This window comes from Panthera tigris, chromosome B2 (assembly GCF_018350195.1).
Source record: "Panthera tigris isolate Pti1 chromosome B2, P.tigris_Pti1_mat1.1, whole genome shotgun sequence".
In the NCBI taxonomy this organism is placed as follows: Eukaryota; Metazoa; Chordata; class Mammalia; order Carnivora; family Felidae; genus Panthera; species Panthera tigris.
Genome location: NC_056664.1, coordinates 51,611,560 through 51,636,626, shown reverse-complemented (window position 1 = coordinate 51,636,626; position 25,067 = coordinate 51,611,560). Strand labels below are relative to the sequence as shown.

The 25,067-nt window shown below is 35.3% G+C and overlaps 1 protein-coding gene across 1 annotated transcript in view; it reads right to left on the bottom strand.

The window, feature by feature from the left end:
* TINAG (tubulointerstitial nephritis antigen) overlaps nucleotides 1-25,067 on the bottom strand; it is an 83,031-nt gene that overhangs the window by 25,823 nt on the left and 32,141 nt on the right. The window contains exons 6-9 of the mRNA XM_007095536.3: nucleotides 22,906-23,056; nucleotides 20,639-20,819; nucleotides 18,909-18,954; nucleotides 15,670-15,796 (exon numbers count right to left, since the gene is read on the bottom strand). Of these exons, the coding sequence (XP_007095598.1) occupies nucleotides 15,670-15,796; nucleotides 18,909-18,954; nucleotides 20,639-20,819; nucleotides 22,906-23,056 (505 nt within the window). The remainder of the gene's footprint in view (nucleotides 1-15,669; nucleotides 15,797-18,908; nucleotides 18,955-20,638; nucleotides 20,820-22,905; nucleotides 23,057-25,067) is intronic.

Below are 25,067 nucleotides of genomic sequence, written 5' to 3'. Positions count from 1 at the left end.
TTAGGAAAGTAAAAGTATTTATAGAAACCAAGTAGTATCACTGAAGCTAATATTTTCAATGAAATTCATCCAAATTTTGGAAAACATCAAATTGCACAATGTAATTCCACATTCCATTCCCCAGAAAAATTCATTCTGAAGTCAATTACCAAGTAGCAATTGGGAGGGGCCTGGGTGGCCCAGTGGGTTAAGCCTCCAGCTCTCGATTTTGGCTGAGGTCATAATCTCACAGTTTGTGAGATCAAGCCCCATGTTGGGATTCTCTTTCTCTCCTTCTGTCTCTGCCCCTTTCCTGCTCACATTCTCTCTCTCTCTCTCAAAAAAAAAAAAAATAATAATAAAATAAAATAAATAAATAATAAACAAATAAACTTTAAAAGGAAATAGCAATCGTGGCTTTGCTTGAGAAATCTTGAAATAAACTTGCGCAATGTTATAACTATATTATAATGCATAAATTTAACATTTTTGAAAGCATTAGAAAAGGAACACTGAGTCAATTTTTAAAGAATTTTTTAGATAATTTCACTTGTTTATTATGTGCATGATGGTTTTATTTTCCATATAATCAGGTAAATTTCTCAGATGAGAAGTTCATCTTTCATTCACAAGGGAGGAATCTGAATAACATAATTTGAGAGTGTCATTTAAAGATTTTAACCTATTTCAGGGGTGCCTGGGTGGCTCAGTTGGTTAAGCGTCTGACTTCAGCTCAGGTCATGATCTCACAGCTGGTGAGTTTGAGCCCCGCGTCAGGCTAAAGCCTGCTGCTGACAGCTTAGAGCCTGCAGCCTGCTTTGGATTCTGTGTCTTTCTCTCTTTCTGCCCCTCCCCTGCTCCTTCTCTGTCTCTCTCTGTCTGTCAAAAATAAATAAACATTAAGAAAAATTTTTAATAAAAATATAAAAATTTTAACCTATTTCAAAATGTTATAGATTTGGGGCAAAATATAGCAAATTTAAAAAGTCATTACAATATATATATATCCATTTACAAATATAGCCCAAATGATTCCTACTTTTGGTATTATTCACTAATAGTAGTTAACATTTATTAAATGCTTTCAGATACCAAGTGCACAAATACTGCATCCACGTCTCATTTATTCCTCACAAACACCCTTTTATCCTCAGCTTCTAAAAGGCTAAATAGAGCTAAACAAATGTCAGTCCTATGATTCAGATGTGCCTGACTTCAACACACATACTCTTAACACTATGCTGTGTCCCAGTAGTTTATCAAAGAAGATTAGAATTGAAGTGGCTTGAACTTAGAGTTGGTTCTGCAGCTAACCAGCATGTAATCTCTGGAAAATCTATATCCCTATGTCCTCTTCTTTTACATTAGGTTATTTTGTATATAAAATCCATGGTCTTTTGTAGATCTTAGATGGACAAAATATTTTAAGTTTGGAAATTAGTAAATTCTTTAGTCAGTTTAATCAAATTATTATTTTAACATTTCTTTTATTTTTAACCTTACGTACTATTGAAATACTTAAGGGGCGCCTGGGTGGCTCAGTCAGTTTAGCATCTGACTCCTGATATTGGCTCAGGTCATGATCTCATGGTTCATGAGTTAGAGCCTGCACTGGGCTTTGTGCTGATAGCACGGAGCCTGCTTGGGATTCTCTCTTTCCCTCTCTCTCTATGTCCTTCCCCCACTTGCATGCTCTCTCTCTCTCTCTTTCTGTCTCTCTCTCGCTCCCCCTCTCCTTTTCCCTCTCCTTCTCTTTCAAAATAAACTTTTAATAAATAAATAATTCAACCTGGGGAATATAAGTGAAATAGAATAACAGCTTAGCAGCCAAATAGCCTCATCTCTGAAAGTTGCATTTATGAAATATATGGAAATCTCAGGATATATAGAAGAGAAAAAAGGAATATTATAAAAACAAAATTCTTGAAGAATAGCATTTCCCTAAAGAAAAATAAATACAGGGTTCTTAATAATAGCCTTTAAAAAGTAAAAACAAGCAAACCTATGCTATATTCTTTATAAATAAAACAAGTTCTAATTTAAGATGCTCTGAGGTTTGTTTTTTTTTTATCTCATTGGAAAAAATAAACAGGAAAAATAACTGGGTAAATATTGAAAAATGAGATCAATGAAGCAATGCAAACACCATCTGGTATTAAAATAAACTGGTAGATGTTGAATAATAGAAGATGAGTATTTTGAACAGCACAACCTATATAAGCAATTTATATAAGAATTTGATAAGCAATAAAAATACATTATAAAGAGTAAAGAAGAAGTGGGTAGTTCATTACATGGCCTTGATATTTTTATCTCAGAGTTTGGAGGAGAAAAAATTAAATCGTCACCATACATCATTTACCTAAATATCTTTCAGGTATGTTTTTCACTTAATTAATTTAAAAATCATTTTTTTTAATTTTTTTCTTTTACATTTATTTATTTTTTGAGAGACATAGAGAGACGGAGCACAAGTTGGGGAGGGGCAGAGAGAGAAGGATACACAGAATCCGAAGCAGGCTCCAGGCTCTGAGCTGTCAGCACAGAGCCTGACGCGGGGCTCAAACTCACAAACCGTGAGATCATGACCTGAGCTGAAGTCGGACGCCCAACCAACTGAGCCACCCAGGCGCCCCCAAAAATAAAACTTTAAAGGGGTAGAATAAAAGCTAAAAGTATTGTCCAGGTCAAAACCATTAAATATAAATTTCTAAAAGCCAACAATAAACCTGAGTTTAGTCAATAATGTAAAAGGATCAATGCTTTCAATGCATGACAAGCTCATACACATTCAGATTTTTAAAAATTAAGACTATTAGAAAAAATGAATAAAGGGCAAGAGTAAAGAGTTCACAGGGAAATGCAAAGGAACAATTTATTTATTCACTTTTATTTTAGGGTCATTTCCTACTTTGCTCCTCACTTGTGCTATCTCCAATGAACCTGCATCCCCCTGGGTGAGGCTCCCTTCCTCTGTGCTCCTCTATACTTTCCTGTTCCATTCATTTCAGAACCAATGCACTTACAGGTGCATAACCAATAACTTATGGTTACAGGAATGTCTCCACCACTAGACTGTAAACACTTAAAGGTCAGCCAAGTGTATGTATGTATTTCCTAGAGCTCAGCTTGGCCATAGAGTGCAAAGAAAGAAAGATTACTTTTCCTTTTTTAAACCCTGTTTTAAATCCCATTGAAATCCCATTTCTTTTCTCTTGCGTTGCTGCTCTCAAATCTATCTCATCTCAGAGTAGAATGACTCAGAACTAAGATGCTAAACTGAACTGTTTGTAAATGTGAAAGACTTATCTTAGTCTCTGTACTGGGAACACCATTTCACAGGATATGGGGTGTAGAGATGTCACATAGACACTTTTGGGAAATTTTATTGTAAAGGAAGCAATGTTGCTGAAACTGAAAAGACACGTAAATTAACATAGAGATAATGGTGGAATGTGAAACAAACTCAGAGGGTGAAGCAGTCAGAGCCAGGCTGGGCTTCTTGGGATAAGTAAGAAACTTTATGATTTTTTTTTCTAAAGTTTATTTTTATTTATTTTGAGGGTGAGAGAGAGAACAAGCAGGGGAGGGGTAGAGGAGAAGGAGACAGCCAAAATCCCAAGCAGGCTCCGTGCTGTCAGCATAGAGCCAGATGCGGACCTCGAATCCATGGACCATGAGATCATCAACTAAGCTGAAATCAAGAGTCGGATGCTTAACCAACTGAGCCGCCCAGGTGCCCCAAGAAAATTTATGGTTAAATAGAATGCCCCTCTCATTTGGCTACATTTTAGTCTTATATTTTTACTGGATTCCTCCTTGTTCTACACTCAACCCATATTAAAGTCCTTCCAATTCCGTAAATATTCTCACTGTGAGATTATGCATTTGCTACCTACTTTTCCTGAAACATGATCTTCCCTTCCCATATACTTTTAGTAACCCCTACTTGCTCTACAGAAGGAGCTACCTCTTCCAGGGAGTCTTCTCTGGCCTCTGAATTGGGAGCTATGAGCCTTCCTATATGATGCACATCCTCACTACTCAATATAAATTCCTATCCTATTTCCATCTCTACACTTAAGACACTGTGTGTTAGCACCTGCTTCTCTCTCCTCTCTCTTTCTCAATTTACTTGAGGACAGGGCAGTATATAATTGGTATTTGTATTCTTAATGCCGTTAACACAGCACCTGACACATATTACAGACTTAAAAAAAGTTTCTTGTTGAAAAATCAAGCAGAAGTCTTTATGTACAGATTAAATATGTGTGGTCAAAGTAAGTGAGGTTAGGAAAAAAGGATACATTTATTTTTATCCTAAGAAAATTTTTAGTAATGGGGCACCTGGCTGGCCCAGTCAGTAGACCATGAGACTCTTGATATTGGGGTTTTAAGTTCGAGCCTCACATGGGTGTAGAGATTACTTAAAAAATAAAAACTTAAAACAAGAGAGAAGTTTTAGTAAAATAAAATATAGCAATTGCTTCAGAAAACCTATGTGGTAAAAATACATCGAATGAATCTTGGCACTGGACTTTCCTTGTAGTATTGGTAGGGTATTCTTATTGAAGCCAAAAGGAGCTGAAAGTTTTGTTTTGCTTTGTTTTGTTTTGTTTTGTTTTGTTTTAACATTCTGTCTCTGACTTCTGGTAGAATAGAATAATAATTCTCATCTCATAAAGATTTTTAAGTATGAGGGTTATGCAATAGTACTACTTTAGTGATTATGGGTAAAGTTGGTACCAAATACATTTATTAATTTATTCAATATGAAGCAGTGATTCTCAAAATTTTTCAATGAATATTTTCTAAAAACAGAACACAAAATCACAGAGGGTCTGGCAGATGTGGATGACATCAGCTCTCCACAAACTCAGAATTTGTGCCTTTGGTTTTTTCTTTTCTTTAAGATTTATGAAAATTTGGAATTCTATTCCAAAATATAACTCGATTTATTCTGATATTAAAATGTTCCTGTCATTTTTTTTATAGTCTTCAGCCACTTTTGCAGTCAGGGGGAGCCATGTGAATGAGTTCTAGCCAAAGAAGCGTTAATGAAGTGATAAGTGTCAATACTAAGCCAAGGCTTTAAGTAAATATAAGAAGCCCTCCTCATGTTCTTCATTTTCCATCAGCTGAATAAGATCACATGTGACCCTAAGAGATGGCAGAGTGACAACGTGTAGAGAGCTTGGGCCCCGAGACCATGTGGAAGAGAGCTACACAGAAACTGGGATCACCCATCTTGAACTATTATGTGAACAAGAAATTTTGAACATCTATTTGTTGCAACAACTACTGTTATTCAAACCAGTAGCCCCCCCCCACCAAAAAAAAACAAAAACAAAAAAGAACTAAGCATTTGGCAGTTCAAAGATATCCTAACCCCCAAATGAAATGTTTTTTTTGTCTATACTAATTATCACATATTTATTTGGATTTTTGAAATAAGTGCTGTTGAAATGTTCTTTCAACTGTCTTAGACTTTGCCATGCATTAAAAACCTCTAATTAAAACATCTGCTCAGAATTTCTCAATTTGCCATAGGTTAAAGCAAGAAAATTCAGGCTTAATATTTAGTTTTTATTCAGAAAGGAAGAGGCAAAAAAAAAAAGAAAAAGGAAGGATGAATGGGGAAAAACGAGTGGTGGCCCCCCTAAAGCTATGTCAAATAATTTGTAATAGCACTAAATAATGCTCATGGAATCCTTATTATTTATGATATGCATAGAATATATGGAAAAATGCTCACAGAATCTTGTTATTTATGATATGTATAGAAAATATGGAAAAATATACTAGAAACCTTACTCTGAAACATTTTTATACTTTCCTATATGGCAAGTATATTTGACTGGATGGAGGGATCAGTGGATGGACAGATATATATAAATCAAAGGCTTATTACTACAAAGTAGACAATCATTATTAACATAATTAGTCACCAACATAAAAATTATGACTTTTAATTACCCTTTAACACTGTATTCATAATCTGTAAAATATTATTGCCTTACTATTACATGGTAACATTTTTTCTCATAAATAATGATTTAAAAATCTAAAAGAATAAATTAGAGAATCATAAAAATCACTGAAATTAAAATCATCATGACCTCTCATCCCGCTTTTTCTATTTTCTCCAAGTCCATCAACCCTCCCTTTCCATCGGTCTTAAGTCTTCTGCCGTTTGACCCATACTTAGGTCAATACTCATACCTAAATCCCTTGTTTTTTTCTGACTCTTCATTCATTATACTCATCTGGAAAACTGCCCATACTGAATGAATTCAACTATCTGTTTCTCCCTGCAAACACTTAGCTGACTACAACTGCAGTAACATACACGAGAGGGCTGAAGGGTACCATTATCAATGTGTAGTGATTTCTTCAGGTTCCTCTGGGCAACTGCTTCTCCTAAACATTTAGAAGACCATTGCCATATATCACCATTCTATACCTCAAATGTCTGATAATGTGACCCTCCTACCACCTCTTCCCTCTACAGATAAACTTACCTTCTACATCCTGGAGATAAATAAAAAATTTAGAAAGGATAATTTTATAGGAATTTGGTCAACTTACCACTATCTTAAACGTTAAAACAGTTTCATCTAACTTCAGATTCTCTGCCTTCTTTTCTCATGTAAGAGGGTTGCCACCCAGTCTCTTTCTAAGACCAATCTCTTCACTTACTCTGGATTCGAATTCTTACAGCTTTATAGCTTTCTTGGATATATTTAAACAAACAAACAAACAAAAGGATTAAAAAATGTGCTGGCCTCTCTTTTTCTTTCTTTGTAGACGCATCATTTTCTAGCCAGTCATTAAATATTGGATTTTCCCATGGTGTAATCTTAATCAATCTTTGCTTTTTTTCTTATTCTGTTTAGTCCCATCCATCTTTAAACCTTATCTCTCCTATGACATTGAGATCAGTATATCTGCTTCTCTGATGCCTATCTGCATATTTATATCTTAAAGACACCTCAAAATCATCAGGCCCAATAGTGAACTCCTTCCTCATCTCACTCTCCATGTTCTATTACAAAACTATCACACCTGCCATCTTTTCTCCCTAAATCCCTCTTTTTTTTCTTAATTTCTTAATGTTTGTTTATTTTTCAGAGAGAGAGAGACAGAGTGTGAGCAGGAGAGGGGCAGAGAGAAAGGGTGACACAGAATTCAAAGCAGATTCCAGGCTCTGAGCTGTCAGCACAGAGCCCCCAATGCAGGGCTCAAACTCTCGGACCATGACTCGGATCATGACTCTCGGGTCATGAGATCATGACCTGAGCCGAGGTCAGACACTTAACCAACTGAGCCACCCAGACGTCCCTTTCTTTAAGTATTTCTTGATCCATTCATGTCTCTTCAACTCCTCCACCATCTTATCAAGTCCAGACTGAAATCTTTAAAAAAATACAAAGAAAGATACCACCTTACTATTTAAAACACTTCAGTGACTTCCCACTGCTCAAGATCCTTAACCAAATTCTTAACATACTTGACTACATTCTGTAAAGTGGGCTACAAATCCCTGCCTTCTGTGACTCAGCAAACATGATGCTCTTTGTATTTATATAACATTTTGCATCTTTCTGAATGTAGAGCCTTTTTACAAGTTGCCCCTTAGCCTGGATCTATTCAGCCCATACATCTCAGTTCATACATTTCTGCCTCAGGGACATTTCTCAGATCTTCAAGTCTATTTCAAGCATTGTAAGTTCTCTTACCACTCTCTACCCTGTCTTTGTAAAATCTATCATATGGGTTTTTCTTTAATATCTGGTTGTAGTGTGAAGACAAGGAGTGTTTGTTTGTTTTTTAGTTTTTCTCACCATGTGTCCTATTCAGCACAGAATCAGGAACAACAATATTTATTGACTATATAGAAACAAGAAATTTAGAAAGCATTCTATTTGTACCCAGTTTAAGTCATATAATGAATTTGCATTAAAGTTTACAGACAGCTCTGACTTGATTTTTTTTGATGATTCACTCAAACCAGATGTCTTCACAGTTATGTATGGGAGATATGCCCAATTTCTATCATTTTGCCTAATTTCTTACACGTTCAATTTAATTTAAAAAAATTTGAAGTTATCATTGACAATCTACTCACAAACCACCTTTGTTATTCTTCAATCTATTCTTCTTGGACTGTTGCTGTGTTTGCTTTTCTTCCAGCTACCATTTCGCACTAGTTTGTTTCCTTTCTCTCTGGGTTACTATATAATATTTGTAAGTAAAAAAGTTGATATGACTTTTTAATTTAAGCATAATTAACAGAGTTACATTAGCTTCGGATGTACAGTATGATTCAACATTTCTATACATTACTCAGTGCTCATACACTAAGTGTATTCTCAATCCCCTTTATCTATATCACCTGTCCCACGCCAAGCTCTCCTCTGGTAACCACCAGTTTGTTCCCTGTATTTCAGAGTTTGGTTCTTGTTTGTCTGTTTCCTTTTTTTCTTTCTCAAATTCCACATATGAGTGAAACCATATGGTATTTCTCTTTCTCTGTCTGACTTACTTCACTAAGTGTTTTACCCCTAAGATCCATCCAAGTTGTTACAAATGAGAAGACCTCAAAAAACAAAAACAAAAACAAAAATCAATGACACCAAATACACACACACACACACACACACACACACACACACACACACAATGTTTAGCACCAAAACACTTTTTTTTTTTTGCCTAATAGCTAAATGTCAATTAGTAGACTATAAGTTTAATGAGGTTCAGGATCTGTGTCTACTGATATATCACTAGCACATAAAACAATTCTTAGAACATTCAGATAATCAATAAATATCTGTTGAATAAATGAACTTTCACCTAAGACATTATTGAACAATGGCAAAATACATCCTAGAATTATTTTATCCTTCTCTTTTGGTGACATATAGACCATTGTATCTTCATGAAAATTCTTTCCCATAGCAGGATGACAATATGAGGAAAAGTCAATGTTTATCCCAATAATTTCCTTTAATTTTCTAAAGTTTATGACTCCTGGATATTTTTAAAATTTTAGTTCTAGTAGTGATTCTTGAGATCATATGTAAATGTGTTAACTACACTACTTTATCAACCTCTGACTGAGGGATTAAATAAAGCTCAGGACCTTTGATAGACAGAGACATAAGATACTGTAATGATATGTAGATGTGGAATAAGATCATAATATAAAGAACATTGGCCACGATAAAAAAATCTCAAATACTACACACACACACACACACACACACACCCCACATTTTAACACCTCTAAAGTTGAAATACATCTAACAATCAGTGGGTTTCTTAGTTTAAGTGGTAATATTTTCTTCTTCGTATTGGTGTATAAATAATGCCATATCTCAAAACACATGGCATTTTTTTTTTTCAATTAAATCCTTTTACAACATAGTATCCATAATGGGGGTGAACAAATGTTTCGGAAAGGGAAGACAGAGGAGTTAAATAAGATTATAAGGAGCAAAGGAAGGCATTACAAGTGTTTTTCTACCTACCACAATTCTGTGTTTATATGTATGGAAATACATAGCTTTTATTACCATATGCTAAAGTCAATCATGAATATGTCTACTTCATTCCTTAAACTCCTTAAGAGCAGGACTATGTGTTAATCCTCCTTGTATTCCCTAGAGCTGGGCACTTGATAGAAGTTTAAATTCATTTGTTCAAGTAAGTTAAATCTAATAGCTTTGTCTTCTACAGAAAGGGCAGCAAATAGAATTTGTTGTGATAAATTTGTAAGGTACTTCATAGGAGAATATTAAGCTCTCTGATAAGGAACATTAACTTACTTGGGCTATTTGATTACTCTCTAATTCACTGATGCATTAATTTTCTGAATGCAGTAATTACCGTCAGGAATTACTAATGGAGAAATGAATTAAAATTTACTGCTCCAGGGCACCTAACAATGCCCAGGTGACCTGAAATATTTCCGAAAAATAAACATATTCTCCAAAAGCAATTTGCCTACAGGAAGAATAAGCCTTGCTAATTGCCACACATGTGAGGGAAATTTACAAAGGTCTCCATTTCCTAGGAGTTTATAAAAGTGAACACATTACTGCAACTGACATACTGAACATGGAAGATACACAAACAGTGTCTGTGTAATTAAATATAAACACATTTATATCTTGTTCAACCCCAGCATGAATGAATTTCAGAGTAGAGTGAAGAAAACATGACCAGCATGGCTAAATAGGGAGTACAGATGATAAGTCATCAGCTCCAATAAATCAACAAAGGCTCTGCATCAATGTTGGCATTTTCAGAGTTCTCTAAATGAGAATAAACATCATTTCAATCACCAAATATGTGCTAGGAAAATTTTTCCAAATCAAGAACATTACTAGAAAGACAAAAATTAATAATGAAAATACATAGGAAAGGGAGGTTTTGAAGGAATATGACTTTCAAACTAAAGGCAAACGGAACTCAAGCAAAGCTGAATTTCTAGTTATAGTGGAAGTGCAAAGGCATTTGTATGTCATTTGCCTTCCTGAAAACTCATACATCAATTAGGAATGAAAAAACAAAGTAGACAAAATAGACTTTTAAATATCAGTACCTACTTTCTATCTTTAGTGAGCCAAAGAGCTATAATCCCAAATAGCAATTTTGAGTAATAATGAAAAATACATTTTGTTCTGTACCCAAACTAGAGTAGATACTGAGTAACAACCCTTGCCACTACTCTCCCGTTCATCTCCAGACCTTCACAAGTACATTTTCCCCTTAAAAGTATGCCAGGCAGTCCAGAAATACCTCTCAAGATCTTTATAATGAGGGCCATGAGCAGGCCATGGAGATCACATTTCAGTCCCTTCCCACTAGACCCATGGAAAGTCAGCTCAACAAGAAATCACACTGGAAGCTCAATGGGCTGCTGAAGTCCTGGGCAAACCGCCAGAGACAATGGTTGAAAGATGGAGCCAGATGAAACAAAAATAAAGGCAAAGAGTAGCATATGGCAGCAAAGATATTCACAAGGGATTTATTCTGAGTCCCACCAAACTCTCTGGGCTGTGGACTAAGGACAGAGTTGATCTGACGAGCGTGGGCCCAAGAATTATAAACTTCAGGTTAAAGCAGAGGAGTGCCTCAGCTCATTCCTGCAACTTCCCCTCACTCTATTTCTCAACAAAGACCTGCTTCATTTAAAGATGAGGCCTGAACAAGAACTAGCGTTGAACATATGGTAAAAATATTCATTCTTTGGATAGGAAAAGCATTAAATGCATGATGGGTCAGCAGTGGATTAGGTGGTTTGACAACACTGATGAATAATATAGGCACCTCCTCTCACAGAGTTTCATGAAAGGGGAGACAGAGATCACAATGGACATCAAAAGCTGGTTAAGTTAAATAGTAGGTGAGAAAGTGATCATTGTTATTAAAAAAATAAATACATTAGGGAAAGGGTATCAGAAGTGCTAGAGGAGAGGGCAGGTAGCAGCAATGAATAGGACAGTCAGGAAGCCACACTGAGAGGATGAGATCTAAGCAAAGAGTAGATGGTGACATGGAAACGATAGAAAGCATTTTAGGCAGAGGGAGAGAGATGGGGTGTGGATTCCTGAAACATTAAAGGATACCAGATCAGGAAGAACAAGATACAGATTAACAGAAATTGAGACCAGAAAGTTGAGGGGGGTGTTGGCAGGCAGATGGGGGAGTCCTCAGATCAGGTAGACCTTTGTAAAGACCTTGGCTTTTACTCTGTGGGAACTGAGAAAATTACAGAGTTTTGAGAAATGGAGTGACAAGATCTAATGTTCTAAAAGGAACATTTCTCTGTTGAGAATAGACTATTGAGGGCAAAGCTAAGTGCAGGAAGACCCATGTATAAGATAATGTGTAATGGTGGTTCAGGCAAGGGTGGGGGTAGTTCAGACAATGAAAATTGGTTGGGTTCTAGATGTAAGTTGGAAGAGCCAACAGAGTTTCTGAAATTTGAAGTGAGTTGCAAGGAAAGGAATAAAAGATAATTTCAAGGGTTCCAAAATTTCCAGCCAGAGCATATGGAAAGATGTCATTGTCATCAGTAGATGACAGATGACGATAGATGATAGATACTGTTCAGAAAGTAGAAAGGGGAAGATTGGGAGTTCAGTATTGGAAGGGCTGAATTTGAATCATTTATTAGGAATCTAGGTGGGGGTGTCAAGTAGACCATGGAATGTATGAATCTGGAGTTCAGGAGAGAGATCGGGACTGGAGAGAAAAAAAGGGAAAATTGCTTCTGCATATTGTTGAATAGTGGAGAGGGCCTGGGGTCTACAATACAGCAAGAGGGATTGAGGTAGGAGCATTATCTATGTAAGAAGTGGGAAGAAAGAGTGGAAGGAAAGCTATGCGGGTGTGTGGTATCTGTGATACTGGGGGTTGTTCTCGGATTGCTTTAATCTTTTTGGTGAAATAGAATTCAGGGTTATGGGCTAAGAACACAAGGATGTAGGAATTGGGAATTCAAGAAAAAAGGAAAAGTTTTGAGATAATCAACCGAAGGGAGGGGCAATAGACAGAACAGGAATCCAGAATATGATTGTCTGGTAGTATTAAATAACAAAATACCTGATACAAATTAAATTCAAGGACAGAAAAGCCATCATAAAAAATATGTGTTTATCATTGATTCTATTAACATACAACAAAGTTTAAACAACCATTAATAGTATGATTTCAGAGCAGAATGTAAGTTCTATAATCCTGTAATATGTAAAAATAATAAGACTACTAATAAATATAAGATGTACGAGAGCAAGAGAGATGGGGAGAAGTATAAGAATGATAAATTTCCTGGGTGCCTGGGTGGCTTAGTCGGTTAGACGTCCAACTTTTGATTTTGGCTCACATCACGATCTCACGGTTCATGAGATTGAACCCTATGGCAGGCTCTGTACTAAACATGGAGCCTGCTTAGGATTCTCTCCTTCTCTCCCCCCCTCTGCCCCTTTCCCCCAAGCGCTCTCTCTCTCTCTCTCTCTCTCTATCTCTCTCAAAAAAAAAAAAAAAGAAGAATTTCCTCATTTTGTTAATAACAGATATAATCCTAAATTGAAATGTGTAATTAAAAATGAATTATTGCTCCCATCTGTAATTCTCTTAACATATATTTTTTCTTAAGTGTAAATGGTTCTTTTAGGAACTAGCATTTCTTGTGTTGAAGTACCAAAAAGTCTCATTTCATTAAATTCAAGTAAAAGTAACCTGAATATTAGTATTTTTAATTTTTTAATGTTTATTTATTTTTGAGACAGAGACAGAGCATGAGCAGGGAAGAGGTAGAGACACAGAATCTGAAGCGCGGCTTGAACTCATGAGCTGTGAGATCATGACCTGAGCCAAAGTCTGATGCCCAACCAACTGATCCACCCAGGCACCCAGGCCCCTGAATATTAGTATTTTTAAGTGTCATTATCCTATATTGTCTATTTTTGTTTGTCTCTCTTTTCATCAACACAGAGAGAAACAGAGAATTACTTGACATGCTCCTCACCAAACGTTAATAGTGAGATTAATCTAATTTGGGAGGATTTTTTCTTACTGTCTTCTTTTTAGGTAATACATTTTTTATCATATATATACTGTATAATAATTTAATGAGCATGTATGCATTTTTTAAAAATTTTATTTTAGAGAGCCAACTAAAACACCCAGAAGCCCCTGTATTTTACCTTTTTTTTAATGTTATCTTTGAGAGAGAGAGCACAATTGGGGGAGGTGCAGAGAGAGGGGACAGAGGATCCAGAGTGGGCTCCATGCTGACAGCAGAGTCCAATGCGGGGCTCAAATTTACCAACCGTGAGATCATGACCTGAGCCAAAGTCCAATGCTCAACCAACTGAGCCACCCAGTTGCCCCTATTTTTTAAGTGATACTTTTGAAAAAAATTAAGGCAAACACCCTGTTCCATATAATCTAAAATGTAGGGTAATCAGAAACTATCTTACCCTCGAAAGATGAGCAGTGTTGAGTGACCAAAACTATACAGAATAATCTATTAAAATGGAAAAGCAAAACAGCCAGGATTTAAAGGGATACTGAGAAATGCATTCATATATGTTGCTAATGAATACTCTAGCAATGTTTCATTTGTCATAAAATTTTAAGAACTTCCCTATCTCATTTTCTTCTGATAGACATTTAATTATCTAGCCACCTCTCTCCCTCTGTGTATGTGTGTGTGTGTGTGTGTGTGTACACATATACATATACATATACACACAACTAGGAGGAACATAAAAATATTCCAAACTCTCAAGAAAAGTTACCTCTGGATGGTGAAATTATCGTTACATTTTCCCCCAACTGTAGTTTCTCAATATCCTATATTAACATGAAATGCCATATATTTCAATTCTAATATACACATATTTTCACATCCCGGAAATCAAGACAAGTCATAAAATTAGTAGTAGCTTAGATTCAAAGAAATATGGTAATTTTGTAATTGAAATATAAGAGTATTTAAAATGAAGGAGAGATGACAAAGGGACATCACAGAAGATAACTTGTCTACAGTCCTTAGAGTTGACTCGGAATATTTGAAAGATCAGTAAGAAGGAGGTGGTGATTTGGTTGTAGCTCAGGTTGTTTTTGTGCAAGCTTAAACAAATTTAGAGAGGAAGAACATGTTCAACAGGAATAAAGTCATTTACTATGATGGCAAAATGAGAAACATGAGGGTTTGGATGGAAATGAAAGAAAAAGACACAAAAACCTTTCCTGTAGTATTTCATTTGAATTGGAGTGAGACATTAGGAGAAAGAGCTTAAAGATGGGGCAGAGTCAGAATGAGTTGGAGAAGACACTGGGGAAAGTGGCCTCAGATGACCACACTCTCCTTTTGACTAGGGTCCATTTGTGAAATTACTTACTCTTGAAATGCAACCAAATTTTGAAGTTATTTCTTGCCCTGGTGGAGATGAATATATTTTACTCTCAAACTGGTGAGTGTAATTTCTACAATTCTCACATAAATATAAAAAATAATTTTGGGGGTGCCTGGGTGGCTCAGTGGGTCAAGCATTCAACTCTTGATTGGGCCATGATCTCACAGTTTGCAAGTTTGAGCCCCATGTGGGGGTTCTGCACTGACAGTGCAGAGCCTGATTGAGATTCTCTCTGTCTCCCTTTCTCTCTTCCCCTCCTCCACGCTCTCTTTCCTTCTCTCTCTCTCTCTCTCTCTCTCTCTCTCTCTCTCTCTCTCAAAATAAGTAAATTAACTTAAAAAATAATTTTGTACTGAATTAAAGGTGACCCTATTCTTTCTGTTTAATCGTTACCATTTGTAATTCCATCTAAAACCATCTCCCCAAATTCTAATATACTTTGGATTTGTACCCTTCCTTTGCTTATGCCATATACAGAATTCATTCCAATAATATATTTTCCTTGCCCTTAAAACAGATCTTTAGAACACGCTCACAAGTGAGAGACAGGAAATGGTCATCTTTACCACCTGAGTGACCCCTTAATTGGACTTTAAAATAACAAGTAAATAGTGCCAAGGTTTGGATAATTTTTAATTTGTATGGAGACCTCTCATACCAAGGTGAATTCTGGTACCTGTATGCACTATATACACTTATTTTCAGTTTCATTTTCCAAAAGCATTAAATGAAGATTTTTAAGGAATTGTCTTACCCAGTGAGTTTGACGGCATGTGTCTGAAGCTTTCGATATTTTCCTGATTCTTCATTTGCTTTTTTGGTAATATGTCTATATATCCCTGTCTTATAATGGAAGAAATCCTCATGGACTTGCATTATGGCTAAAATAAAACCCAACAAAATAAATGCAACAGTTTGACACAATTCTCTTTAAAAACCTCTAAAATTCTCACAGAACAATCAGTGGTTCAATTGCCATGAGAGTCTAAAGAAGAAACCTTGCAATTCAGCCTAATTTTCTTTCGTACTTAGTTTAATTGCTGCAGTATTTTTTTTTTTTGGTTCTCTTATAAAAACAGCTTTTAGCTATTTAGAATATTACTTAAGTACACATTCTACCTTTAAAACACCATCTATTCCTAATTGACAGAAGCACTATTACCAGGAATTGAGACCCTTGCAGGCAAGCCCCCCTACACTTGGCTAGTGATTGCTGTTTCTCCATGAACTTGGGGCTTCACCAGGAGCCTCTTAAAACTCCAATTAAGCTGGCAGTGAAGGGTGAACCCAGCAAACAGGGCTTAAAGTAATTGTCCTTAATCCCTGCAAGTAAATACAAACCTTTCCTTGGTGAGTTTGAATAAAAAGCAAACCCTTGGCAAAAGAATGCTCTGACAAGATTTCATCCTCCCGGCTCTGAAGAGCTAAGCCACTGTTGTATTTTTTTAGAAAGTAAGAGCTTATACTTGATAAAGCTCTCCTTCATTCCCTCGCTTAGATTACTTCTTTTCTGTATCACGCGCTGCTTTGTTGAATGGCTAGGATAATTTAGGGTGAAGGCGTTAAAGTTTTAGAAGACATGCACTGAAAATATTTTTAGTTGGGACTAGATAAGTATATGTTGATAAGTGCACAATGCTTGTCTATATTAGTTTGACATGCTTTTTAAATAAAATAAAAACTAAGGTCACAGGCATTTGATAGATCCTAAAATGAAACTTTAACTCCAAAGTCAAATATAACTTTTTAATGTTCCACCTTTTATTTCTTTTTTTAATGTTTCATACCTTTCCTGATGCTGTTTAAATATTCTCAAAAGCAGTTAACTCTTTTTTATCTGCTTTAAAATACTTTCCCATAGGATTTTAAGAATTTATGTAACTGTACTTAATGCAGATCTTCTTTAGTTCTCTTTTCAGCACCTAAAATTACTTGCAATTCTATAGATTTTAGAGGGCTGCACACAGTATTATTTATTCAGCATTCTATTGCGTTTTACATTATTTTGTAGTGAGGAGAAAATGAGGCAACATGTTGCATGTACAGCAAGATGAGTCAACCAGCATTTATCTAAATGTGAAGATACTGCCAGGGGTTTTTCCCTTCTAGAGAACCATTGACCCCTTCAGCTCTTCTCAACTCTGCCTAAGCACCATGAATAAAATATACACTTCACTGCTAAAAAAAAAGAGTGCCAAGCAAAGTAGCATGGGTGAGAGATCATGATCAACTTGAGGGTGGCTCCTTCCTTCAGACTTGATGAACCCATAAAGATATGACTGTATGTTACTGTAGTGCAATTCCACTTTGGGAAAACTGCAGCCAACTTTAGCACACAGAATTATAACAAGGTATGAGGGCAGGAAGGAGTCCACATTGATTCAGCTCTATCTTCCGCTCCTGACTCAGGCTGGCAGGAGGAAGGGTCTTGACAAACATTTGTTGAATGACTGTGGAATAATTTGGATTTCAACTTCACTGTTTTCAGATTTTTATTTTTGATTCTTACTTTTGATCATTTTTGATTCATATGTGAAATTCATGAACATTGACGTACTTGAGCCTTAAAAAACAAACCTAAGGTGTTCTCAATTTTAAAGAATTATGCTCCAAATTTCTTCTGACTGATTAAAAGAGAGAGAAACTGGAAACATTACTACAATGATCTGAAGATAAAGAGAGCTTAAATAACTTGCCCCAAATCATTTAAGGAGCAAAGGTCAAAGATGGAATTTTGTATTCAGCCTTGAGTTCTAATGCCTGTGCTCCTTTTAAATTTGTCACAAGAACTCACCTTAATGAAGCATGCATGTAAATCATACATGAATCTCCCACTCTTATAACAGTCAATAAAAGTTACATAATTACAAGGAAAAACAATTCTCTTCATTCGTTTCACGTTTTGTGTAAGGTCTCAGGATTTTTCGACTTAAATTCAGGACATGTTTAGTGGAAGCTCTGGCTTCCCAATAAATGTTAAGTGGTGATAATGATCAGTAATAATTCTTCCAAAATAACTTTGAAACCCATGGTTCCTGCTAGATGTTGAACCAATACTAATTAGGTCAGCATTCAGGAAAACAAAAGCAGGTGCTGGCCAATAATTCCTTAAGTATATATCAAATGTTTTAATTTAACTTTGGTTAATTTAAATTTATTTGATTCATTCCACTGCACCGATAATACATTTTGGGCCCTTCATGTGTTCACAACCTGAAATTCCATTTTAGGCCTCGCTAGGTTTGTCCTTCCATGCTTTTCCAGGCAATGTTTAGCACAGGGAACATGCTCTATAAACTTATCTTCATCCATTGCAGTGATGCAAAATGAAATAGATAAGCAGAGGAACTATGTCTCGGAGATGATATCTTAAAAATCAAAGTCAATATAAAGTCAGGGTATTATTTTCTTATTTACTGTTAATTTACTATCCCTAACACATTTACAAAATTGATCAAAACAGAAGGCATGTTATAAAACACAAAAGCACACTGGCTTCTTTGATTTCTTTTGACTTTATAGAAAAAGGAAAGTATTTATATTTTTTTCTACTGCTAATTCTTAATTTTTTTTTCCAATCCATTACCTAACCCCTTTAACATGAAGATGGGAAAATTTCTAATACTTAATACTTAAATATGACTGAATAATTAAGTGAGCTCTGCCACGAAGCATTTCATGTTTGACTGCCTGTTTGCCTGTTTGGTCCATGATCCCTTTTGGAAAGACTTAGCAGACTTTCATCAAATGTGCCACTAGTATTTAGAAATTCAATTTATGAATGTGTCTATCTTCTTAAAATGAAATGACAAATAATGAAGTCATTTGGTGAGCATATATCCTATAATTGCACTGATCTCAGAACTGTTGAAACTTTATGAACACTCTAAAAGTAAAAAATTTCTTTTATTTATCTCCTTTTGCATGAAATAAAATGTAATGCTGTTTATTAAAGAAAGAAAGAAGACACAACCATATCTCATCCAAGCTTACCTTGAACTGGTCCATTTTGCATGATTTCTTTCATTATCTCAGTTTCCTAGAAGGAGAAACATCATTGAACATCATTATTGTTATCAGAGCATACTAAACCTACTATTTGGTGTATAATGTTAGATATTATGTAATCAATTTAAGAATTCTACAATCCAGTGTGCCTTAACCACTTATAATTTACTCTTAATCATGGCTTGAAATACTCACATGTGAAATACCACTTTGATCAAGTTGCTAAAGACAAGATGCACCCATGTGTTTTACTGACTTTTACCAATAATATTTTCACCAATACTAATTTTTAATTGTTATTTGAAATAATAACTTTTGTGGTCACAAATAAGAAATAATTAATTAAAACCATGTTTTATCAGTTTATCCATTATTTTGATCACAGGAACAACCTCAGGTGATTGTTTAGTGAGGTACCTCAGTGTAGGTTAGTATATAAATATTTCTACGTTGTTACTAAGTGCTGTGTAATGCAGCACCTAGTAAGAACGCAGGTCATTCATTTACTCTTTAATTCATTCATATATGCACATTGGTCACAGAGTATATACCAAAAACTGGAACAGAAACAAATATTGACCCTTTACTTGTCCTCAAGGGATTTACATTTTGGTGGAGTAGATGGAGAATAGCACAACTAATTGCATTATGATATAATAAGTTACATTACAGAGATAAGCACAAAGTTCCTAGAGGTGCAAATGAAAAGGGAAATTAATGTTATGTAGGAGTTAAGAAAAGTTCACAGAGAAGATGAAATTTGGCCTGGGCCTTGACACATGTGTGGGCTTTTACCAGATGGAAACACGTGGAATACCCACTTGGGAGGTATGATCGTGTGGCTAAGAAGGAAGCATGAGAGAGCATGATGTATTTATGGAGTGGACAGTAATCCTATTTATCAAGAGCATTAGGAGCAGGTGTAGGGGTAGATGCTGGCAGGACAGAGTGTGTAAAGGATTCGGTCAGAACCGAATCATGGAAGACCTATATGCCATTATAAGAATACCGAACCGTAGGGTCGCCTGAATGGCTCAGACAGGTAAGGATCCGACTCTTGATTTCATCTCAGGTCATATCTGACGGTTCATGATATCTAGCCCCTCGTCAGGCTCTGCGCTGATGGTGCAGGAGCCTGCTTGGGATTCTCTCTCGGCACCTCTCCCACTCTCACTTTCTCTCTCTCTCAAAATAAATAAATAAATAAACTTTGTCTTAAAAAAAAAAAAAAAAGAATACCAAACTTATTCTGCAAGTAACTAGAAGCCACTGAAGGTTCAGATATTCTGAAAGTGAGCAAGTCTGGGTAAGACTGATATGATGGAGTTAAATTTGTCCAGGCTTTCAACATGAAAAACTAGAATCTAAGGGAGTCATGTTCCCATTTTGGCTGTACCTACTTCAATCATTTTGTGGAGTAAGGCAAAGGATTGATACAATGAGCTACTGCCACAAAAAAGTCACTGAAAAAAAGGTATGATTTAGCTCTTATTTGTCAAGTATGGAAATATATATCATATAATCATTCATGCTGCTAATATTACAAAGATCAGAAATCTGAGAGTCTTTAATGGACACTTTAAGAATATAAAAAATTATCCCTCGAAACATAGCATCATTTTAGAATATAATAGTTTTTAAATAGTTTTAATAACAGCAGAGCTATATATTTTTGAGAAAGTTAACCATTGTTAATTCTTGCCATTTAGACTTACATTGGAAGAGACTCTGTATGGGGGAGAACATTGGTAGATCCTGTTTGATTTCTCAATGTTGTTGGGACATGGCTTTGTGGCATGCCGTTTTCCCCGCCCATCAGACCTACTCGCCATGGCACAACCATGATTGGTAGCATTTTGGTTCTTGAAAAGTGGATAGCATGCATGGGATACCAGTCTATGAGGAATAAGCAAAGAAGTGAAAGTAGTACTTAGGAAAATGCCCTAATATCGAATCTATGCACAAGTTTACTTAATTAAATATTTATAAATTTTCCAGAAGTTTCCTAAGTTACATGTGTAACTTTCAATGGGTTGATTAAATCTAATACACCAGTTCAATATATTACACTCTTCCCTGCTCCCTCATTTTTCTTCATTACAATTTTAAAAGTCTTGTTTCAACCTACTTTAATAAATAATTTATCTATGGTATAGAATTTCCTGAAAATGAAAAGTGACTGTCAATAAAATCTATGGTAATATTCATACAGGAAAGGCTTCTTCATTCTGAATATTTAGTTATAATGTAGAAGAGCCAAACTTAATATGAAAAAAACCAAGGATTTTATTATGTTGAGATGGGGTATTTTGATGAATTATGTAAGTTTCAGAGTTAAAGCTGTTTTATTTCTGTTTTTGCTTTTACATTTTTATGAAGTTATAAACACCTTCTCATAAGATCTAAATTATGTTTATGTGGTTCATTTTGGGAGAAATACTATATACTAAGTAGAAAGTTATCAGATGCATACATTGTACAAAAGATAAAGAAAATAATTTTTATTTCTGATTTTGAAATTGAACATAGTAAAAAGCAAAAATTATTTGATACCAAAGCTATGTAATTTATTGAATATAGAAGAAGATCATAAGGAAAATAATAAAATTGCTTTTATACATATTTAGCTTGAATTAGCCATAGAAGTATCAAATATGATTGCTTCAAAAAAATTCAGTAGTGTTCAACAGAGTAAGAGAATGTGAGCAAGGAACATGATGAAAGTAAAGCTGTTAAAGAACGCTTAAAAAATTCTTGCATAATATGTATTACTTTGGGATAATAAGTGCCATGGATTGAATTGTGTCACCCCCAATTCATGTGTTAAAGCCCTAATTCTAAGGTGACGGTATTTGGAGGGGGCCTTTGGGAGATAACTAGCTTTAAATGAAGCAATGAGGTGGTGCCCTGACACTGGATTTAGTGCCCTTATAAGAAGAGGAAGAGATATTGGTGCTCTCTTTCTGCCATTTGAAGACGCAAAAAGGCAAGTTAGGAAGAGGTTTTCTCACCACGACTAGATAAGCTAATATCTTGATCTTGGACTTCTCAGCCTCCAGAACTGTGAGAAATAAATGGTTGTTGTTCAAGCTTCCCAGTCTATGGTATTTTGTTATGGTAACCTAAGCAGACCAATACAGTAAGATTTAGTTTGGTCTCAAAGTTCATTTATGTTTGGAAGCTTCTAAAGGGTGTTAATTTTTGCCACAGTGTAAAACAGAAGCCAATCAAGCACCACTGTACCAAAAGATATCAGTCCAAGTTGTCCATTCGAAGCACCACCTTATTAAGCAACATGCATGAAAAATTTTTAAAGAAATTTATTGCCACCCATCAATATCTGACACCCACACTTTCATACTACCTGACTGGTCTAGAGCAAACCGAGAGCACTCAGTGGATGATACAAATACAGGTGAGCAATACATATGTACACTACTCGTTATCAGCTGCAGTGTCCTTACCTTGATAACTTGGGTTTTAAGTAGATTAGCCCTTGTGCAGCAGGTATCAGATTACATGAGATACATAAAAAACAATCTGCCTTTCCTCATTAAATGGGATGGTAACCCAACGATAAATTACTAATTTTATTCATTTCGTTCTTAATCTAATTTTTCCCTGGCATTATCCATCTACCTGGGTAAATGAAGACTCGGCAGAGGTATGAGCAATATCAACTACTCTATTCCCATGGGGACTCAGTAAAGCCATTTGGCTCAGAGCAACCAGGAGACAATGCTTCCTTGAATCCTTCTATTCATTTGGCCAGGAAATATATACATTCTTCACGTAATGGCTTCCAATAGCTTATAATCTTAGTAGACACCAAATACAGTGTATATTTAAATGTAATACAGGCATTTATATAGCTGTAGCACATATGTTTTTTGGTAAAATCTTAACATTCATTTGTTTCCTTCTTTTAACTCCGAACAGAACTCAGAAGAATACTACAAACATATGTTGGGCAGCTATTTACCCACGTTTTCTCAGGAACCACCAAGCCCTATCGATGCTTCCACTATTGCATCCGTGACGGTTCTTGGGACAGCAAGAGATCAAATTCTGAGGGGATAGATTAGCTGTGTATCGACCTTTGGACTGAATTGCTATTCGGTCAGCTGCCACACCTGTTTCAAACAGAATAGTGATTAATATTCAAAGGGCATATGACATTTTTAATAATTTACATAGCCTTTTTTTTTAATCCTAGTCACCAGAGTTTCACATAATTTAAAATTAAGGCCAATGTCCTTAATATATCATGCATACCAGCAAAGTCAACAGGGTCATAATTTTGGTCATAATTTTTATCCAGTTGTGGTACTGCTCAATCGTCTTATCAAATTCAAAGACTTTTCTAGTTCCTTGTTCTTTTCTAGTTCGTTGTTCCTTTCATGTTCTATATACTTATGAATTTTTCATTAAGGAATCTTTCAAGTATAACTCCTTGAGGGCAAGAATCACATCTCAGTTACATTTCTATCTCCTGTACCTCATGTACAGTCATGGATAAATACATAACTTTTGAAATGAGTGAAACTAAACTGAGGAAATCAGAAAAGCTTATAGAAATATTAACTGGAAATTCATCCATATTAATATGATATATTGGAATGAATTGAATCCTTGGTTTTTAAACTGGTGTCTATGTTAACCACTTGGGAAACCATTCATAAACTAATCCATACTTATATAAATCTTATACAATATCTAAAAACTACAGAGCATAATTCACCTTATTTATACATGGTATAAATTTATATCAATATAAAATTCTCTAGCATGGTTGTGGCTAATCAGTTCATTCCTTTTCCCAACATATTACTGGCTGCCTGCTAGGTGATAGGCACTGAACTAAGTACTAGAAATTACAGTGATGAACAAAAATCATAATGATACCCTCATAGAATAATAGGCTAGGGAAATTAATCCACCATTGGATAAAATGATAATCCATTATCATTTCAATTATGTTACCTCGATAAACTAATAAGAATGACAAGATCATGAGAAAATTGGGATGGGTGCCATTTTGGTACAAATTTTTGTTGTTCTTGGATGGCTGGTATAGTTTGTTCTTGATATTTAAACTTACTTTTATTTAAAGGCAACAATGCCATAGGCTTTCTTCTATCCATCCAATGTTTTCAGGAGATGTTATAGCTTTTGCTCATCAAACTTGTCCATATAATGGAATTTCTCAAGGTGCTAATTTAGAATTATCCTAAAATAATTCATTTTTAAATAATTCACTTACATATGTATTTCTGTATGTACATGGTTTTTATGTAACTATAGCATATGTATAATTCTGTAATGCAATTGCTGGCACATTTTAAATGCTCAATATCTGTCCAATCTATAACCTCCTACTTCCTTCTCGATTCCCATCTCTTACTGTGTTGGGATAAATTTCATAAGAGAAAATGACATTCTACTATCACCTCTGCTATTCTCAAGGAAATAATTCCCTATTTCATTGAAGAAAATAGAAATTTTCTGATGCTTTGACTTTCAGTACAGGGCTCAGAATCAAATGTAAACTTGAAAATATTAGTGTAACTATTCTCCAGTTCAAAGAACACTTTGACAACAGTAGTCAAGGAGTCAGTAACCTGGCTTCCAGGGTCATTTCTGAGATTGGGTAGGTCATTTTATCTATTTGTGCCTATTTTATAAAACCAGAGGCTTGAAAAATATGACCTCTAAGATTCCTTCTAGCCCTATGAATCTGTAGATTTCAACTCAAGGATAAATATTTTGAATTCCAATTGGACACAGTATGTTCCTCTTATACAGACATTTCTGAACCTCAGTGAATGTTTAGTACAAATTAACTTGAAATAGTTAAAGTAAGTCAGACTTAAGAATGGCTCAGTTCAGCAAATTGTTTTCCACCTCCTTGTGAAAACTTTTATTGGCCTTTACCCGTGAGACACCCTATCATTTGACCTGCTTATTTTACTCTCTCTCTACATTTGCTCTGTGACAGGTATGACCCCTGCCATTCCAAACTCCTTCACCACTTCAGCTTCTGAATCTTGCTTGAATTTTGTTGGTTGCATAACTATTGTTTCATATGTGTTTATTTTTAAATATCTTATTTATTCCATTTTATAGTTTTTAGATTCTTTGCAA